At 35.2% G+C, this 22,546-nt stretch overlaps 2 protein-coding genes across 2 annotated transcripts; both read right to left on the reverse strand.

Annotated features, from left to right (window-relative positions):
- Positions 1-1,062: 1,062 nt before the first annotated feature.
- On the reverse strand, positions 1,063-2,013 carry LOC140508766 (olfactory receptor 52A5-like). Its single transcript, XM_072616640.1, has one exon. The coding sequence runs from the start codon at positions 2,011-2,013 to the stop codon at positions 1,063-1,065; it is 951 nt and encodes a 316-aa protein (XP_072472741.1).
- Positions 2,014-8,354: 6,341 nt separating this feature from the next.
- On the reverse strand, positions 8,355-9,299 carry LOC140508767 (olfactory receptor 52K2-like). The gene has a single exon (XM_072616641.1). It carries the CDS (start codon positions 9,288-9,290, stop codon positions 8,355-8,357), a length of 936 nt encoding a protein of 311 aa, XP_072472742.1. The 5' UTR covers positions 9,291-9,299.
- Between the last annotated feature and the right edge of the window lie 13,247 nt (positions 9,300-22,546).

Raw genomic sequence — 22,546 nt, forward strand, 5'->3', positions numbered from 1 at the left:
GGTTGCGGTAGACAGCTGAGAACACCAATGCAGCTACGAAATTTAGGGTGAATTATATAAGCATAATTTTATGGCTTTGTCTGGCAATGTTCAGCAGCTCAGGAGTAGTTCAAACCAGAACAGCTTAAGGGTAGGAGTGAACTAGAATTATAGGTTAGCATGTTGGAATAACAGAGAGATAAAATAGCAAGGGATTATAGAATACAGACTATTTTATTTAAATGATTGACTATAGAGCCAAGATTGTAAAGAGACTGAAATAAAGCCATAATGTGGGTGATGCAATATGAGAACAAGGAGAGAAAAATCATTATAGGGAAATGGATGGGAATTCATGAAGATGGTGAAGTACAAATTCAGAAGGAATAAGCCTACAGTAGAGGTATAAAATCGGGATATTATCAAAGTGGAATTTCATACCACAAACATTTCTTGAACCCTTACTATGTACTCAGCACTCTGGGAGATGTGTTGTGTTTTTTTTTTTTTTTTATATGTGTGAATAAAAACCTCAAGGAGCTCATAAACAAGTTGAAGAGATGAGAATAACTTTCATAATATCATAACAAAGGTAAGACCATTAGCTGTTCAACTTTGTGAGAAAGACTAGTAAACAATTCAAGAACCAAGAAATAAAAAGAATAATGTGTGCAACAGTAGTTAGGAAATTGTTAGAGGAGATGAGCATCTCTAGTTCAAGCCTGGTAGCCTGAACCGAATGATAAAATTAGCTCAACACATTAGTATTGCTGGTCTGAGGAGACAGTGCTGGCAAACGTCTCCTCCTTCTCTTGATCCCTCCCTCAATGAAGGAATGTTGTTTTCCTCCAGGGGCCTGCTTATTTCCATTCCACCTCTCCCCCATTGTAATTAAAACCTTTGGGTCCAAAAATAAAATGAGATCAATACATATTTAGGAATTTTAGTTAAACAGTCAATATCCCTACAAACCTGGAGAAGCAAGAGTTAAATGTAATAGTTTCTTCATGAAGAAAGAAACCAAGAAGATCTGACTATGGAACTAGAAGCAAACAAGTTTCTCAGCAGGGAATGAGGGGCTTATTATACTGGACCCTTGGAATGGAATATTTTCATCATTCCTTCACGGATTTGTTTGGTTTTCACTCCATAGACAATGGGGTTAAGCAAAGGTGGAACAAGCAAGTATAGGTTGGAAAGGAGAATGTGGACATAGGGGGCAACATTAAATCCAAATCTATGTATAAATGATGTGAAAAAAGTCAGGATATAGAACTGAAGAAAAACAAAGATATGGGCTGTGCAGGTATTGAATGCCTTGAGCCGGGCTTCCTTTTGGGACAACTTAAAGACAGCCCGGACGATCAGGCTGTAGGATATAAAGATGAAAATTACATCAAAGCCCAGTACTGAGAAAGCCACAAAAAGGCCATTCACTTTATTTGCTTTTGTATCTACAGCTGCCAGCCTGACCACAGCCATGTGCTCACAGTAGGAGTGGGAGATAAATGTGGTCTTGAATATCTTCAGCCTCAACTTGATGAGAACTGGGCACATGATGATGATAATGGCAGCTCTGATGGTAACAGCCATGATGATGTTAATGAGCACTTTCTTGGTGAGGATAGCTGAGTGCCTCAGAGGGTTGCAGATGGCTACATAACGGTCAAATGCCATAGCCAAGAGGATGCCTGATTCCATGCACTGGAAAGTGTGGGTAAAGTACATCTGGACCAAGCAGGAGTTAAAGTGAATCTCTCGCACTTGCAGCCAGAAAATAGCTAACATTTTAGGTGTGATACATAAGGTAAGCCCCAAGTCAGTAGCTGCTAGTACAGCCAAGAAAATATACATAGGCTCATGGAGGCTGCGCTCAGAACGGATAATGATGATAAGGAGGCTATTGCCAATCATTGCTAGGATAAAGGAAATGAAGAATGGGATCCCAATCCAGTGTTGTACTGACTCCAGGCCTGGGACTCCAATTAGGGTGAAGATGGAAGGGTTGAAGAAGGTCCTATTAAGAGACTGCATGATGAGTCAGGACTGGCCACCTTCTCAAAGCTACCTCACTATCCTAGAGAGGGAAAAGATATCAAGAATTACCTATAGAGCAATAGATACCTTACTAGCTTGGCAATTGATAGAAATTACTGTAGGGTGTTTGGTCCAACCAACTGCTTTTAAACAGGGTTGTCTCTAAAGATCTCTGGGAGTTTGTGACTGTGGAGGATTATTTTTAATCCTAAAATCAAAGTATCTATCTATCCATCCATCCATTCATCATTTTTTAGAACTATATATACTAAGCACAGGACATAAATATAAAATTGAAATCAAGAAATATTCACAAATTAATTTTCTTTTGTAATTTGTAATCATTACTGTATACCTTTTCATCTTTGTGTTTGTATTTTTTAATGGAAATTTAATCTCAAAGGCATTTGTTCTTTTCGAAATGGCTATTTCCATAAGCATCTGTCTTTCCTCTAAAACATTGTTGCTTTGATACTCACAACTTCTTATGCTTTTCACTTTCTCTAGTAATTTGTTATTTCTCTGGGAGTTATTCAGTAGTTGAACTTATTATATATTTCTGTCCATTTGGTAATATGTAATTTGTTCTGTTAAAATACTCTGAGATGGCCCATATCCCAAAGTAATGTAGTTCACTTTGAAAATAACAACAACGTGTATATAGTGACTTAGAGTTTGCAAAACATTTTACAGATATTATCATATTCCCACAGCAATCCTGGGAGGTGAGTGCTGTTATGATCCTCATTTTATAGATGAGGAAGGTGAGGCAAACTAAGGTGAAGTTACTTTCCTAGTGTCACACAATTGGTAAGAGCTGGAGGCTTCAAACGAATTCAGGGCTTCTTGCATCACTTTATCCACTGTGACACAGTTGTTCAGGTTTGGCTTGATGACAAGTTAGGTAAACCTATGAGATATTCTTATGATATGTAGAGAGCCAGTTTTGTGAAAGCTTTTTTTTATCAATCTCTCAGCTAGGATTGATAAAGACTAAGAAAGTTGCATTTAAGGCAGACTCTCGAGAAGCCGTGAATGCCTTCCTTCCATGATGTAGTTGCTTTAATAGTGTATTATTGCTTAAATAAACATAAGCATTTGAAAATAAAAGCACCATTCTAGTTATTTTAATATTTCAAAACTGAGTACACAGAAGGCCCATTCTCCATCTTCAAATTCATCATAAATTTGGGGAGATAATAATGATTCTGATTTTTTTTCTCTGTGAGTCTTTACATTTGTTTATCTTTCATGTCCGGGATGCTATTCCTCCTCACACCTGCCTTTTGAAATTCTTGGTTTCCTTTAAAACTCAGATCAAGCACCACATTAGGCAGAGGAGGTATTTAGTGCATTCATCTCCCTACTCAACACTTTCCTCCTTTAAGGTTAACTTGTGTGTATTTTGTATATACTTTTTTATGTGTATGTTGTCTCCCCCACTGTAATTAAAGCACCTTGAAAATAGAAACTGTGTCCCTTTTATCTTTTATCTTTGTCTTCCCTAGCAGTTAGCATACTTCCTCATATATAACAGGCATTTAACGAATGCTTGCTGACTCATTCACAAGAAAGTAGAAGAACACATGGAGCTTTCCTTCAAATGATAAGTAGCATCTATCTAAAACCAACAGTGAGCATGATCTGTAATGGGGATAAGATAAAAACTTTCTGAATGAGGAAATTGATGGAATGGAGAGATAAGGCAGCAAGTGGTTAATTGTGGGAATTGAGTGAACCACACTAACTCAATCCTAGAGTTAGCTCAATTTCCTTCTATTCAATTATGGATTTAATCCCACATGTTTCCTGCTCAATTGTGGGAATAGAGAAAATGTTTCCTTGCATTGCTTGAACCTAGTTCTATGTGGCTGGGAAGGTGGACCACCTCTACCTACTGCCTGGAGACCCTTAATTAAGGACCTACTTTATGCTGACCAGAAACAGATTCAAAGGTTGATGCAAGGAGTTTCTCACAATTGTACATCTCAAGCACTTTATATGTCTTATCTGAATACTGACAACATATTGATCAATCAGGTAAAAATAGTCTCCATGTTCTTTTGATTGTTTGTAGACACCAGGGGGAGTGGGATACATTTTTTTCTGAATTCAGAGAATTACATCTGTTTGCTTTTCTCCTCCCAACTTGGAAAGTCCTTAACTTTCTTTTTCTAATTAAAGTTATATTACCTAATATTATATTGTTCCCTCTTAATTAATTAATTAATTAACTGTTTTTAATGTATAAGTGTCTTTCTTCCTGCATTCAAAATCCAGGCCTAAGCAGAGGAGCCTTGGTCCTGTTTTATTGAGCAATTGGAATATATTACTTAATAAATCAAAATGCTCAGAAGACTGAAACTTTGTTTTCCTCAGATATTTCATCTGGCACCTGCCATAGCAATAAGATCGCAGATGAAGCAATGATGTCCATTATCACCACTATTGCTCTGTATTGTACTAGAAAAACTAGCTGTGTCAATGAGAGATGAAAAAGAACTTGAAGGAATTATAATAGGCAATTAGAAAAGCAAACTTTTTCTTTTTGAAGACAATATGATGATATCCTTAGAGAATCCTAGAGAATCACTTGGAAAGCTAAGTGAAATAAATAACAACCTCAACAAAGTTGCAGAATATGAAATACACTCACATAAATCATCAATATTTCTATATATTACCAACAAATTCCATAAAAAGGAAATAGAAAGAGAAATTTCATTTAAAATAATTGCGGGCAATATAACATACTTGGGAGTCTACTTGCTAAAACAAACTCAGTAGCTATATGAATGCAATTACAAAACAATTTTATAAAAGCTGTCCCTACCTTGAACATTGCTGATCTTCAGCAATTAGTCTTTTAATGTGTTGCTACATTGATATACTTATAATAAAATCCTTTAAATTCTCTTTGTCCTGAGTTTTGCCTCCTTAATCAGAGTGAAAACTCCAACAAAGAATTTTCCTTTCTGCAAGATCACACTCAGATTTCCACAGGCACTAAGGAAAATCACAATCCAACAAGAGCTGGAAGAGACAGTAAAGATCATCTATTTCAACCCATACTTCAGCATATCACAAAGGAACTATCTTCTTGAAGGTGCCCATTTCACTTTTAGATACCTCTAATAATAGGATTTTTTTTATATCCAACTTAAATCTAACTCTCTTAAATGTGTACTTATTATACTGTCTTCTGTGAACAAGAATGTATCTGATAGAATGTAGAATGTATCTAATCTCTTTTATGTAGCATATCTTCCTTCAAAAATAATTGAAATATCTATCAGACCATTTAAAAATTCTATGTAGGGTAAAAAATGAGTTATCTCAGCATGAACAGGATAGTTATATATTCTTTGTTGCTTCATTCTCTACCCTAGGTAGGGAGCAATCACTCATCCACTTGCTTTAATCAACCCTTTTCAAAGTCTTTCTATTGGAGTTCACTTATCATATACAACCAACATAAACATTTTTGGGTAATGAGGGGTGCATTCAATCTAAAGATTCTCCTTTTTATTTACTTTTCTCGGTTGGTTTGTTTTTCATTCCAGTAACAGAATCTCCTTTAATATCCCTCTTTGCTGTAATTTTTACTGGGAGTTTCAATTTCTCCATTCTTCTCAGGGAAAATTCCTTTTTAGGTTATCACTTTGTCTATACCACTCTCAGCGAAAGTATATATGTTGTGAGTAGAGGTGCTGGAATCTCAATGTGAGAAAAAAACGGAGGAAGGGAGAGAATTGGCCAGAAACACTTAAATAATGTACTTCAGTCTTCTAATCTTAGTACCTCAGAATTATGGAGCAACTCCTAAACAACAATCTACTGTTATCTCTCTACATTTTCCTCACAAAAAATGCTTAACATTAAAAGTACCCAAATGTAATTGTTAGAGGAATGCTCTTGGGAAGACCTGGGTTTGAATCTTGCCTCAGATAGAGCAACAAGGAAATAGAGACAAGTCTGCCCCATAGTCTAGTTTTTAGAATTAATTACCTATTCTTTATATATGTCTAAAATGAATTTCATGCCCCTCGGTGATCCACTCACCTAAACCTGAACTGCAGAGAAGAGATAGAGAATGCTGAGCCAGAAGTAGGGGAAAGGGGAGAGGGTAAGCACAGGAAATGTGACTCAGCTAACCTGAGATGAGGAGAAGGATTATAATATCTGAATTGATCCCTTGGGAAAAATCAGGGAACTAGGAAGCATGTTTTCTAATATCCTAGTGATCCCAAAGGTAGACTTCTGCTTGGATGACTTAGCTATCTATTTGCTTTACTTAAGATTTGTTTTTGTTGCTGTTCAGTATATGGGTAACAAATGCAAACAAGCAGTTGTTGAATACCTGCTATGTACCACATACCATTCTGGTCACTGGAGATATAAATATATAAATAAATCAATTTCTCTATATTATCTTTTTTTATTAATTCATAAAAAGTGATATATTACAATAGAGGATAAATAAGGTCATTTCTAGAGTCAGCATTAGTCGAGGTGAGAACTTGCATTTGGAAGACTAGTCAGAGATTAATGACTATTTTGAGTTTCAGTTTTTTAACCTGAAAAATAGAAATAATATGTCCAAATTAACTATTTCTTTTAAAAAGGTTGTTGTGAAGAAAGACCTTGTAAATTGTGAAGAACTATCAAAATGATAACTGACAATCTTACAGACTAGAACAAAAAGATGGGGGAAACTGGTCAGAACAGGACAATAAAGAGTGATAAAAGAAAGAGTGCAGGATTTGTAATCAGAAGCATTGGGTTCATGTTATGACTACATCCGTGCTGTGTGACCTTCAACAAATGACTAAACCTCTCTAGGCCTAAAATTAGCTTCCCTGCTTATAAAAATATATATTTATACACATATGTGCATATACATATATGTGTATACATATGTGAGAACAAAGACCATTTAAAAGAAAAACTGCAATAAATGCTTGTTCCTTTTCTCTTCACCCCCTAATACTGAGCTTACTCACGGCCCAGGTTAATTCTCATTCTTTCTACTTTTGCTCTAGAGTCTTAGAAGGATAACTCAAGCTATTGAACATTAAGTCCAGATGCTATCCCAACTAGACTATTCAACAAGAAAGAAACTCTCTCTGGGGTTGTCCCTACCCCTCTTTGAACCAAAGGTCTGCTAAATTCCTGGACATATATCTATACATATTGTGACATCCCCATCAAAACACCATCTGTATCCACCATTTGCAAGTAAGTTAATCAGAAAACATTTATTTAGTGCTTACCATGCACTAGTCATTTTGTGAAATACTGGACATAGAAATATAAGCAGAAAGAAAAAATGTCCCTGAAATCAAGGAGCTTACATTCTAGTGAAGAAAAACAACACATTAAAGGAAGTTGGAAAAGGGTAGTTGGAGGGGAAGAGAGAAGTACTTGACCAGGGGACATGGTAAAGAAAAGCCTGAGTTCCCCTGGAATAGAATGATTCATTGCCTAGCTCTAATAACTCATTATCATATGATGAAGCTCATCTTTATGGTTACAGATATTTCCACAATTATAGTTAAAATAACATAATTACTTTCTTTACAATAACTGTGAAGTAGGAAAAATTCATATTATTACTCTCACTTTACAGATGGGGAAACTGGGGATCAGAGAAATTAAGTAACACATAGTAACTAGTGGAGCCTATATTCAAATCTAGGAGTTTGAACCATTCTTTCCACTGCACAAGGTGATCTCCCCATAGACATGTATGTGTATGACATTTCTGCAACAGCTTAGAATCTAAGCTTCTTAAGGGCAAGGAGTGGTTCATATTCTGACCCATGAATCATTAGTCTTTCCCACTGAGGAAAAGAGAAGAGTAGTGACACTGGAAGAGAGCTGTGAATGGACAGAAATCAATGGCTACCAGGCAAGGACTATCCTTTGTCATTTAAGTACTCACAAGATGTATAGGCTTATCAGATCCTTGCCTTACAATTGTGTCTTTTCTTTCATCATATTACAAAGCTCAGCATATGGAACTCAAGGGGTTTCTAGTCTATGAGCACAACTCAGAAAAAAGGTATCAGGATATTTGATGTCTTTCTCACATACCCAATTCACCTAGTATTCCACCAGTTACTATAATAAATAATCAGTGTTTCAGAGCTATTACTAACCATGATCTGTGTCTGAGAACATTTGGATCCCATAAGTTTGGGATTAGATTTAACCCACAAATTCTGTACTCTTCAATTCTGCAAAGGATTCTACTGAATTCCCAGTGAATGTGCTGCTTTATGTTTTAAGCAGATTATCTATTTGATAAAATTGCTTCTCTTTAAAGTTCAAGGTATTTAGTCCATAAAGATTTTGAGGAACCTCTCTCGGATCCGTTTGGTTTTGACACCATAAATGATAGGATTCACCATGGGTGGGATAAGAAGGTAGATGTTGGCCACAAAAATATGGATATGGGGAGCAATATGATGACCAAACCTATGTGTGAGGAAGGAGAAGAAGGCAGGAGTGTAAAAAGTCAAAATGACCCACACATGGGAGCCACAGGTGCCCAGGGTCTTCAGTCTAGCTTCCTTGGAGGGTAGGCTAAATACAGTACGGAGAATAAGGATGTAGGAACAGATAATCGGGATGAAGTCGAGTCCTGCAGTAAGGAAAGCAACAGAGAGGCTGTAGGCTCTGTGAATCTTTGTCTGGGCACAGGAAAGTTTAATCAGTGCCATGAATTCACAGTAAGTGTGGGGGATGATGTTGGTCTTACAGTAGGGAAGCCATCGAAGCATAAAGGGATGGGGACTCAGTAAAATTGCTCCCCGAATGACAATGGTCAAACCTAAGTTCCTGATAACTGCGTTGGTCAAAACAGCTGAATGTCTAAGAGGATTACAGATGGCCACATACCGGTCAAATGCCATAGCTAAACAGAAGCCAGACTCCATGGTGGTCAGGGAGTGTATAAGAAATATCTGAGTGAGACAAGCTTCAAGATATATCTCTCTATCATTAAACCAGAAAAGACTGAGGATTTTCGGCAGTGTGGTGGTGGTGATCATCAAGTCTGCCACTGAAAGCATGGAGAGGAACAGGTACATGGGCTCATGCAGGCTAGGGTCATTCTTGATGATGACCAGAAGGATGCAGTTCCCCAGGATGGCCAACATATACACGAGACAGAAAGGGATGGATATCCAGATCTGAATATTTTCCAGTCCTGGAATTCCAAGGAGCAGAAAGGTTTGGGGATGCAAATTGGTAAAGTTGAGTGCTGACATCTCATGGATCTTTTGTCTTCATCATCTATTTGTGATCAAAGGTTATCATTTCTCTAAATAAATTGAAAATTAATCAGTTTTAATTTGTATTGGATAGAAATGATGTACTAATTCAATGATCCAACTCTTCAAGGCTCAATGATGCTCTAACATATGTAAACTCTAACAGATGTAAAAAAAAAATAAAAGGTAATCAGTGTTACTTAATTTGGATGTATATCCTAAAGATTTGTAAAGATAAGGATCTTCTCCTAGTAAGGAATATAGTTTATACTTTAGAGTAGATTTTTGTTTGTTTTATAAAGGAAAACTTTAGCTAATTTGCATTACAGTTAGATCTGGGTTGTGGTGAGGAACTTCACACATCTTTTATTATTTTCTAAAGTATACTAAGTCCAAGGGCTCATTTTGCATATTTAGTAGATAGAGGGAAAAGCTACTGGTCATGACTCTTTATTTAAAGATGTCATAACCTCTCTCTATACCCCATTCCATGTCAATTTCTCAAGCAAACATGTTAGAAAATCCTTTACTCATTCCATGAATTGAAGTGAAGGTAACTTAATTAGGGAAGGACTTTTGCGCTTTAAGACTCCAGGGATGGATAGATTACTTGGATACTATATTTACTATGGTGATCACATACCATTACCAAGCTTAGTAAGCTATCTAGCTTTAATATTTTCTCCACTGTCTCAGTTTCTAACTCTAGCGAGTCCCATTAAATATTTCCTCCCAATTTTTCTGGAAGGTAAGCAAATTTATGTATTCCTGGAGCTCCCACTTCAAAAAACCCCCAAAAACTAAGAAAATGCAATTCTTCTTATGAAACCGGATTAGAACATGGGTGAGAAGTTGGAGGCACGTATGGAATCCTTGACTCTGAAAGAATGGATTTGAATAACAGAGGTTATAGCTCCATAATAAATGGTACACTTCTGTCTGGTATTTGTTGGCCTGCATAAATTTGGTCTCTCTCTGTATTTCTCCATTCATTTTCTACTAGTTTGCTCTTCTTACTGTGTTCCACCAAACATGTTTCTACCTCCACCCTATGAAACCTTAGTCTCCTGGCGTTTTGGCTGGTAGAGTGGAGCTCTCCCCTTTCTCCTTCCCCCACCACAGGTATTCAAACCTGGCTCCTAAGGTGACTTTTTATTGTGTGTACCAGTCTGGGGGGAAAAAAGCTGGCTGGTGAAAATGACTGGGCTCCTTCTGCCAACATTTATACTAATGTCCTGAATTCACTGCCTCAGATTGGAATGAAACACATAGTAGAAAACTATCATTATGTCAAGAGAAAAAATTAAGATCCTTGTGAGTGACCGTGCATCTCCTATCACTGCACCTTTGCATTAGCTGTCTTCTACACCTGGAATTTGGTTCTGCTTCACCTCCAATTCAGAAGCTCTTGTTGCCTTCAAAACTGCTCTACTGATGCAGAGGCTCTTATGCTGTTCTCCTTACTAAGATTTACAAAATCAATTTATTTTGATGAAGTGGATTCTGAGAAGATGGCAGAGTAGGTCAGAAAATACTGGGCTCAACAAATTCCATCCATTACCCCCAACAACAACAGCAAACAGAACATTGCCTCAAAGTGAAAGCAGAGTAGCAGAAATAAATAAAAGTGCAGTAAAGCAGTAGTCCTAAGACAGTTTGAGAGGACTTCAGAAAAGACTCAGCCCTAAAGGGCAGAGTCCTGCCCAACTGAAGAGCAAATACCTGCTGGTAGACTCCACTGAGTCAATAAATAAGTCCTGGAGTTATCTGGATTAGAGATTCAGCCTCAGCAGAAAAAAATTTCACTGTATGGACAGTGTTGGGGGTCAGACAGCTGAACAGAGTAAAACTGAAGGGCTCTTTTCTATCTCATGATACCTGACCAAGCTATGCTAACCAGACATTTCCCAGGCTGCAATTGCAAGTGAAAAGGAATGAGCACAAGCCTGACAAGTGTGGTAGCAGAGGAGTAGGGATCCTGTTAGCTGTGATCACTTGCAGGAGAGCAGAGTCCTTGGCTTTAGTTCCAGAACAGAAAAGGAAGTGGAAATTTGTAGACACAGGGAAGACTATGGAGAACAAGAGCATTTCCAGCACAATGTGACTGGGGGGCTCTAACCATGGCTTAGGGTTGGAGAGAAGTGTCCAAGCTTGACCCTGGCAGAGAAAAAATAATAGTAAGAAAGACCTGAGGCATAAGGCACCACACCCCACACCTCAAAACTCAAACCTGACTATAATCAGCTGCTAGAAAAAAATTAAACAGAAAACAACCTGACCACAGAAAGCTAGTAGGAGGATAGAGAAGATCCGGGTTCATATTCTAAGGAAGAAAGTGAAGCCAAAATAACCACTCCTACTCTAAAGAGAAATGACAAATGGTCACAAAAGCAAAAAGAGTTCTTGGAAGAACTTAAAAAAGGACTTCAAAAATCAAATAAAAGAGACGGAGAAAAAAATAAGACCAAGCCAAGAAAATAAAGAAAATTATGAAAAGAAAGATATCTAATTGGAAAAAGAAATCCAAAAACTTCAGAAACACATATAATTCTTTCAAAGCTAGAATTGAGCAAGTGGAAGATAATGAAGTTATGACACCAACAAATAATAAACAAAATCAAAAGGATGAAAAATATAAGAGAAAGTAAAACATCTCATTAGAAAAACAACTAATCTGGAGAACATATCAAGGAGAAACAATGTAAGAATTGTTGGATTACCTGAAAGTATGATCAAAAATGACAAGAAATGATTAAGGAAAACAACCCTGAAATTCTAAAATGAGAGGGTAAAGTTTTGAAAAGCAAAAAAGCTGAAATTGCAACCCAAAATAACTTAAACAGCAAGCTGAGTATAATCCTGAAAAACAAATGGACATTTAATGACCTGAAAGAATTTCAAGTATTTGTGACAAAAAGAAAATAATTCAATGTATAAGATCCAGGAGAGACATAAGGTATATATAAAAGACCAATTAGAAAGGAATCAATAAGGTCAAGCTATTTACCTGTTATAGGTGAAAATGTTATCAGTCATCATTACATGGATAATTCGAAAGAAAGACTTGGGCTGAGCTGAGTATGATGGGTGGATTCTAAAAAATAAAACTAAGTAGGGATAGGTTTAAAAAGGAGCAATTATCTCATACAAATGAGGTATGAAAAAAATGGATGTAGAGGAAGCAAGTTGGGGTGGAGGACTGGTAGTACTAGAACCTTACATGGAAACTAGGTTAAAGAGAGAATAACACTTCCAAATTTGTAAAGAAATTAGAGATTAAGGGAAGAGGAAACAAGGATTTATGAAGAGTGAGGGGAGAAGGTAAATGATGGACTCTTAGAGGGGTGGGTATATTAAGGAATAGGATGCAAGGTAGTAGTTAGAATTAAACAGGTGAGGAGAAACAGGGTAAATATACTGAGGATAAATAGGAAAAATAGGATAGAGAGAAATGAACTAAGAATTATAACTTTAAGTGTGAGTGAGATGAACTCATTCATAAAATGGAAATGGATAACAGAATGAATTGAAAATCAGAATACAACAATATGTTGTTTGAAAGAAGCACAATTAAAAATTAAAGATATATAAAGAGTTAGAGTAAAGGGGTACAGTAGAACTTATTATGCTTATTTAAAAAAACTGATATTAAAAAAAACAGGGACAACATATGAGCTCAGATGCAGTTAAAGCTATAACAGATTGAATTAAAAAGGATGAACAGGGAGACTATACTATATGTAACCAATGTTATTCAATACTGATTTGGAAATTATAGCAATAGTGATAAGGGATGAAAAGAAACATGAATGAATAAGAATGGAAAATGAGGTAATAAGTTATTTCTTTCTGCTGGTGATATGATTACATATTTGGAAAATTCTAAAGACTCACTTAAAAATTAGTTTAAATAATTAATAATTTTAAAAAAGGAGTAGAATATAAAATAAAACTACATAAATCAGCAGCATTTCTATATATTACCAACCAAATCCTGCCAGTAGTGATGAGAGATGCCACATTAAAAAACATGTACATAGTGTAAAGTATTTGAGAGTATAACTGCTAAAACAAATCCAGAGACTACATGAACATAATTATAAAATAATCTTTATACAAATAAAGTCAGATGCAAATAATTGGAGAAATATTAATTGTTCGTGGGTAAGCAAAGCCAGTGTAATTTTAAATGACAATTTTACATTAACTATTTATCTAATGCCATTCCAACTTAATTACCAAAAAAAAATATTTTATTGAGTTAGAAAAATAATACAATTCATTTGAAAGAATAAAAGGTCAAGAACTTGAAAGAAACTAATTGAAAAATATAAAGGAAGGAGGTTTAGCAATATCAGATCTTAAAGTTAATTATAAGGCAATAATTATTATAAACTATCTGGTACTGGCTAAAAAATTGATCAGTGGAACAGAGTGGATATACAATATACAGTAGTAAATTATTATAGTAATCTTGTGTTTGACAAGGGTAAACACTTAAATTTGGGGAATAAGAATTCATTATTTGGTAAACAGTGTTGGGGAAAGTAGTCTGGAAGAAATTGTGCATAGTTTAGTGTTTTAAATCATTTACCAAGATACGGCCAAAATGAATATATGAATATATGACCTAGATATAAAGGGAAATATCACAAGAAAATTAGAACATATAACATATTACTTGTAAGAGTTACTGAGAGGAGAACAATTTAGGTATAAATAAGAGATAGGGATCACTGGGAAATGCAAACTGATTTTGACTGTGTTAAATTTTTAAAATGTATAAGTGAAACCAATATAGCCAAAATTGAAAAGAAAAGTAGAATATTTAGAAAAAAATACAGACAATGTATCAGATAAAAGTCTCATTTCCCAAATATATAAAGAATTTTGTATAACATATAAGAATACAAGTCATTCCCCAATTGTAAAATGGTCAAATGATATGAACAAGGACTCTTTCAAAAAAAGAAGTCAAAACTAGTTATATGAGAAAATACCCTAAATTATTATTCATTAGAGAAATGGAATTTAAAACAACTTTGAGGTATTATCTACATCTGCCAGAATGGTTAAAATGATAGATGCCTTTCACTTGGGAGAATGGCTAAAGTAGTTCTGGTATATGGTTATGATGGAATACTACTGTGCTATAAGAAATAATGAGGTGATTGAGTTCAGGAGGAAAATGGAAAGACTTCCATTAAATAACAAATTAAATAACAAAAAGTAAAATGAGCAGTACAGATGAATGTTATACATAATAATAGAAATTTTGTCCTAAGACTAACTTTGAATGACTAATTCAGTTTGAGTATCATAAATACTCAAACAAACTGTAAAGGACCTATGAAAGAAGATGCTAACCACTCCCAGAGGAATAACTAGAAATATATATATATATATATATATATATATATATATATATATATATATATATATATATGTATGTATGTATGTATGTATGTATGTATACTATGGTTTTACATATATATGTATGTGTTTAATTGTAGCCTTCTCTAAGGTGGGGTGAGGAGGGAAGGAGGAAAAAAAGCAGAAAGTGCACAACAGAGAACAAAAGAAAGCAAAAGGAAGCACAGAAAAACTGAGTAGCTTAGTATACAATGTATAATACTTATATAGATTTTAAAAAGTGAATAGTTTGAAATGGAAATTCATGGTTATATATTGAATCCTCTCTCTATGTTATACTGCGTGCAGGGGGATGGTTTATTTTTGTCTTTTTGTATTTAAATTTCAAAATTAATTTAAAAAATTGGTAACCATACTTTAGTATAATTAATTTCCTTTGTAATGTTATGCACTTTATTTTGTACATTTTAAAACATTGTTCTTAGAAGGGGTCAATAGGTTTCACCATTCTGCCAAAAAACTCCATGCCAAATAAGTTAATAATGATAATAACAGTAATAATAAAGAATCGTTTCATGAAAGTTTTACCACTAACCCAGCAGCTAGTGTCTTCCTCTTCCATTTGGTAGATTTTGTTTATGTGTGTGTGTGTATGTATACATATACATCTATATACACACATGTATGTATGCATACATGCATATACATGTATGAGTATATGTATATACGTACATATACATACACATATATGTGTGTGTTGTATATGCCCAACTGTTCTTGCCTGCTATAATGTAAGCTGCTTTTCAATAAATAATGCTTTTCCTTCGTCTTTGTACCTCAAATTTCCAGCATAGGTCTTTGCATGTAAATTGATAAATATTTAGTGATTGAATGATTATTTTGACATCTTGCCATCTGTCTTGTCAGTGCCTCTTCTTCCCCACCTTAAATAGCCATACTTTTGACTTGGTACCTGAACTCCAAGGATCGGCATCTTCCTCTTATCAATGAGGTAGAAATTTTACCAAATTTCAGATTTGTGGAATTTTTTAAAGAAAAAATAACTACAAAATTTTACCTGTTTCATGAGTGGGACCGGAAAATTATTACCCTGATTTGTTAAATTCAGCTAACTTTGTCCTTCTTACATTTTAATTTTCATATTATGTGTTGTATCTTTCCCTGCTCTGATAGCCATTAAAATCAAGTATTTAAATAAACTGAGCACAGAATCTGACTATTAAAACACTTCATCATAAAATGCTAAAACTATGATTTCCGAAAGTAATGAAGGGTATTCAATCACATTCAGAAAAGCTTTTTGAAATGTTAAAAAAGATTTAAAATTATTTTAAAACATTATTTTATTCCATTATTTTTAAAATGTTTGCATATATTGTAGAGTGGGCATATATTATATAATATAATGATTCAGTAATATATGCACATAATTTTTAATTAGTGTATATGTGTGTGCTTGAAATTTTTGCTATTTGAGTGCATAATCAAAAAGAATACTTGGAGAGTAATGATATACAACTGAAATTATGCCCTGGAAGGAATTTTCAGTCATCTAGTTCAGGATTCAAAATGTATTGCTGATTCTATCTAGTGTATTTTACTGCCCTGCCATGAAGGAGAATTGATGAACACATTCTTGAAAATATCTATCCACCCAGAAGGGTGCCCTGCCCTGCTCATAGCACTCCACTTTCAGGAAGAAGCCTATACCCCAGTTGCCTACTTTGATCTTAAGTTGTTCCACATTGGTATTCCTGCTTTTCCTATTCAATCTCCACTCACACACATACATGCATGAACTTCAGAGCCTCTTTCATGTCATAACCACTTCATCTTCAACTGGAATATCATCCCTGTCCTAACCATTCCACCACAGGGAACACACTCTCTTGACCATCCTACCCTAAAGCAGAGCCACCATCACCTGTACTTCTGGGCTATTTTAATGGTCTCCTGCTTGATTTATCTGCCTCAAATATCTCTCCACTTCAATCCATCTCTCATACATCTGTCAAAACATTTCTAAAGTTTGGATCTGACCATGTCCCTATCATATTTATTACTTCTAGTGGATTCCTATTACCTCCAGGGAAAAATATAATCTCCCATCTATCTCCCATTCATGCCTAGAATGTCTTCCTCTTTCTCTCTGTTACTTAGATTTCTTTACTTTCTTCAAGACGTGATTCAAACACCTTCCTCAGACACTCCCTAGGATCTCCATTTCCTCATGTATAAAATGAGGATACTAGACTAGATGACCTATCAGGTTGTGTTTTTTTTCTAAAGTTGTTATTTTATGACACTACTATGACCCACTGTTCACTTAGAAGATCAAAAATGAGAGGAGAGGTGACTGTGCCTTGACTGGAGAATCTACTTTAGCTGATGAGCAGTTTGTCTTCTATCAGCCTGAGATCTGAGATCTAGTCCTATTCTCAGAGGTAAATCCATAAACACTTATGCCAATTTCAGAGATGTGATTTTTCAGGGACCCACCTTTTGTATATGAAGATACCTCATATTGTGGCCTCAAACTCAGATTTATAGAGGGTGATACATTTGAATTTTCTATTTGGCAACAAGCACATGAAATCATGACTCCATAGTCTAGAGCAAAAAGTCTTAATGTTTTTTTTTTTTCAATGTCATCTACCTCTGGCAATTTAGTGAAGCCTATATACCCTTTCTTAGAATAATGGTTTCAAATAAGTGAATGAAACTATAAATTTCAATTTGATGCTAATGAAAATAAAGAAGGATTATCCCATCTAAATTCACACTTTTTGTTAAGGGATGCATGGACCCTAAGTTAAGAATCCCTGATCTATAAAGACCACCCCCTAATGATCAACTCATCCTTGCCTGCCTTCACATTCTCATTGTCAACTTCAAAATGAATTCCAAAGTTCTCCAGAAAGTTTATTGAGCCAGCCTTTTTAACCTATTTCTCTTGAACAACTTCCAGTTTTTATCTTTGCCTTAGTCCCAATTGTTGCCTCATGATCTGAGAAGATCAACTCAGAGTTGTAGAATCATTAGTATCAAGAAGCTTTCCTTGTCAAATAGTATCTCTCTTACTGGACCGTTCCATAGGTGATTAAACAAAGCTATTTCTCTCAATGAAGATAATTTTACAGCCTCAGTAAAATCTATCAGTTCTCACAGCAAATGCAGCAATGTCTTGCCAGACTCATCATTCCAGACCTATACATAAACATCTTACCTTTGCACATCTTACCATTGTACCACATCCTTGGCTGCCACTGAAGAGGGTTTTATACTGAAAAGATCCTTTCTTTCTCCCTCTCCTAGGATACTCGATGTTTGTGAGAAAGGTCCCCAAAGATATTAACTCTAAGGGCTATTGGCAGCAGCCATGAAAAAAAAAAATGCACTTCTGGGACACTAAAAGGTCTCAGCACAGCTGGGTGTTCCCCTAAGAGCCCAGCAGAATGTAATCCAATATACTTTCTCCTTGACAATCATAGAGAGAGACCTTTCAGAAGCTGGAATACTGGTGTTTTCATAGTTGGACAAGCACTGAATGAAATACAAAGTTTGTGCATGTGAAGAAAAGATAGATCTTCAATTACCACCATAATTCCTATATTGAAACAGAGCAAGTAATCAGTAATCCCAGCTCAGACACTTACAAGCTGTGTGATTTAGGGCAAGTCACTTAAACACTATGTCCCAGTTTCCTCATCTGTAAAATTAGCATCATATTTCTATTTACCTCAAAGGATTGTTTCAAGGCTCACATGAAATAATATATGACAAGCTTTTCTCAAATATCATAAAATGCCCCCCTCCAAATCTGTTGTATACAAGAAACATAAAAAATAAGGCCACATATATGAAACGAAAATTAGAAGATGGATAAAAATGACCCTATGTATCAAATGATTCCAAAGAAATAGATATTTTAATTTGCAGTTTTCTAATCAATAGTGAATTAGAGCATTTTATATGACTATAGATAGTTTTAATTTCTTCATATGAAACTACCTGTTTATATCCTTTGAAAATTTATCAGTTGAGGAATGAATTGTATTCTTATAAATTTGACTCAGTTCTCTAGACACTACCTATAAAAATTGTTTCCTAGCTCTCTATTTCCCTTCTAATCTTTGTGAATTGGCTTTGTTCAAAACCTTTTTAATTTAATGTAATCAATATTTTTCATTTTGCATTTCATAATATTCTCTATCTCTTATTTGGTCATAAATTCTTCCATTCTTCATAGAGGTGACATGTAAATTATTCTTTGATCTCCTAATTTCTTATATCACACTTTTTATCTTACCTAGGTACTCATTTTGATTTCATCTTGGTATACAATATAATATGACTGCCTATTCCTAGTTACTGCATACTATTTTCCAATTTTCCTCCTAATTTTTGTTATATAGTGAGTTCTTATCCCAGAAGCTGGAGTCTTTGGTTTTATCAAACAGTAGATTACTATTGTCATTGACTGCTATGTCTTGTGTACCTGACCTATTCCACTGATCCACCACTCTATTTCTTAGCCAGTAAGAAATAGTTTTGATGCTTGCTGATTTATAATACAGTTTTAGATCTGGTACAGTATAATGGTAATTTGAATTAGAAAATTTTTTCTATTCATTAACAGGCCCATTAAATCACATGGGAGCCTAAGGCACAGGTGGTAGGAGGAGCTTGCTGAACAAGCAGAACAGGAAGGGTGAAGCAGAACTGAGAGGACAAGAGTGAGCACCATGCAGGCAAAGGGAAGAGGAGGCAGGCAGGCAGGCTTGCAAGACAAGCCTCAGGCTTATGAGTGCTTGCTTGTGAGAAGACCCTGACTGAGGCAGGGAGGCTTAGGAATAGCTGTGCCCCCACAGTGATCATATTTATTAACTTCTTGGTCACCATGATGGATTTTGCTTTCTGTTTCTGGGATTTGGCTTTCTGGTGTCTAAATAAATGTTTTTCTTCTGCATTCTATATGGAGAATCTTTTATATTTTGGAGTTGAGAACTATGTTGGCATATTCATAGTCACCATCAGTGCTGTGAATATTGCCTTGGTGATACATACAGCTAGGCCACTTTCCTTTGAATTTCTTTTCATTAATTCCCTTGATATTCTGGACCTTATGGTCTTCAAGATGAATGATGTTACTATTTTTTCCAGTTCTATAAAATATTTTTTATGGTTTGATTGGCATGGCACTGAATAAGTAAATTAATTAAGGTAGAATCACCATTTTTATTATATTAGCTCAGCCTACCCATGAACAACTGATATTATTCCAGTTATTTATATCTGATTTTGTGTGAAAAGTGTTTTGTAATTGTGTTCCTATAATTATTGGGTTTGTTTTGGTAGGTATTTTTTATTGTCTACAATAATTTTTATTGTATTGTCTAATTATTTTTTATTTTATTGTATTTTATATTGTCTACAGTAACTTTAAATGGAATTTTTTCTTCTATCTCTTGCTTTTGGGCTTTGTTGTAATACATAGAAATATCAGTGACTTGTGCGGATTTATTTGATATTCTGCAACTATGTTGAAGTTGTTTATTATTTCAAGTAGGTGAGTTGATTCTCTAAGTATACTATCATATCATCTGCAAAGAGTGATAGTTTTGTTTCTTCTTTGCCTATTCTAATTCCTTCAATTTCTCTTTTGTCTTTTTTGTGATTTTTAAATTCATTTATTTATTTTTAGTTTACAACAGTTAGTTCCATAAGCTTTTGAGCTCCCAATTTTTCCCCATTTCTCCCTTATCCCTCCCCAAGACAGCATACAATGTGATACAGGCTCTACATATACATTCACATTAAACATATTTTCACATTAGTCAGTCATGTTGCAAAGAAGAATAGTAACAAATGGAATGAACCATGAGGAAGAAGTAACAAAAGAAAAGAGACAGAACAAATATTATGCTTTAGTCTACATTCAGACAACATATTCTTTCTCTGGATATGGATAGCATATTCCATCATGAGCCTTTTTGAACTTGTCTTAGAACCTTGAGTTACTGAGAAGAGCCAAGTCTATCAAAGCTAGTCACTGCACAATAGGACTGTAACTGTCTACAATGTCATATTGGTTCTGCTCCCCTCACTCAACATCATCTCAGATAGGACTATACAGGTTTTTTCTGAAGTCCAGCTACTCATAATTTCTTATAGCACAGTAGTATTCCATTATATTCATATACCACCACATGTTTATCCAGGATACCCTCAATTTCCAGTTCTTGACCGCAAGAAAAAGAGCTGCTATGCATATTTTTGTACATGTGGATTCTTTTCCCATTTTATGATCTCTTTGGGATACAGCCCTAGAAATGGTATTGCAGGGTCAAGGGGCATGTACATTTTCATAGCCCTTTGCCTATTTCTCCAAATGACTGTCTAAAGTAGGTGTATCAATTCACAGATCCACCAACAATGCATTAATGTTCCAATTTTCCCACATCTCCAGAATTTATAATTTTGTTTTTCTGTCATGTTAGCCAATCTGACATGTGCAATGTGGTATGTAAGGATTATTTTGATTTGCATTTCTCTAATCAATAGTGATTTGGAGCATCTTTATATGACTAGAGATACCTTTGATTTCTTCCTCTGAAAAGTGCCTATTCATTTGTGAATTGGAGAATGACTTATATTCTTATAAATTTGACCCATTTCTCTATATATTTGGATTCTATATCATTTGGTACATATATGTTTAATATTTACATCACTTTATTGTCTATGGTTTCTTTTAGCAGAATGTAGTTTCCTTCCTTAGCTATTTTAATCAGATCTACTTTTGATTTTTCTTTGTCTGAGATCAGAATTGCTACCCTGCTTTTTTTTAATTTCAGCAGAAACATAATATATCCTGTTCCAGCCTTTCACCTTTACTCTGTATATATTACTCAGATTCAAATATCTTTCTTGTAAAAGAAAAGAAAAGAAGAACATGTTGTAGGAGTATGGTTTTTAATCCACTCTGCCATCTGCTTCCATTTAATGGGGGAGTTCATCCCATTCACATTCACAGTTATGGTTACTAATTATGTCTTTCTCTCCATCCTATTCTGTCCCTTCTGTTTATACCTTACCTTCACCTTTCTTCCTTTCCCCCCTCACTAGAGTTTTGCTTCCAACCACTGCCTCCCTCAATCTGCCTTCCCTTCTATCAGTCCTCCTCCCTTTTCTTCTTTTCTTTCCACTTGCCCTACTACTTCTTCCCTCCCTTTTGCCATTCCTTCTACTCACCGCCCCTGTCCTTTCCCTTTTTCCCTCCTACTTCCTATAAAGTAAGATGGATTTCTATACCAAATTGAGTGTGTATGTTATTCCCTCTTTCAGCTGAATCCAACGAGAGTAAGATTCAAACAATGCTCACCTCATTCCCCCTTTCCCTCTCCTGTAATAGGTTTTTCCACCATTTCATGTAACATTATTTACCCTTTTCTACTTCCTCCTTTCCTCCTCTCCCATACAATCTTTTATTCACATATTAATTGATTTACTTTATTATCACATCAAAATCAACTTATACTCACACCTTCTATCCATGTATACCCTTGCTAAATGTCATAATAAAGATAGGGTTCTCAAGAGTTACAAATATCTTCCCATGTTGGGAGGCCAACAATTTAACCATAGTGAATAACATGTTTGGTGGATTTTTTCTTCTTTTTGTGTTCACCTTTGTGTCCTTCTCTTGAGTCTCATACTTGAAGATCAGATTTTCTGTTCAGCTCTGGATTGCTCATCAGGAAAATATGGAAATCCCCTATTTCACGGAATGTCCATCTCCTGCCCTGAAAGTTTCGGTTTGTCTGGGCAATTGATTCTTCATTGCAATGCAGGCTCCT

This window comes from Notamacropus eugenii, chromosome 5 (genome assembly GCF_028372415.1).
Source record: "Notamacropus eugenii isolate mMacEug1 chromosome 5, mMacEug1.pri_v2, whole genome shotgun sequence".
NCBI classification, from domain to species: Eukaryota; Metazoa; Chordata; class Mammalia; order Diprotodontia; family Macropodidae; genus Notamacropus; species Notamacropus eugenii.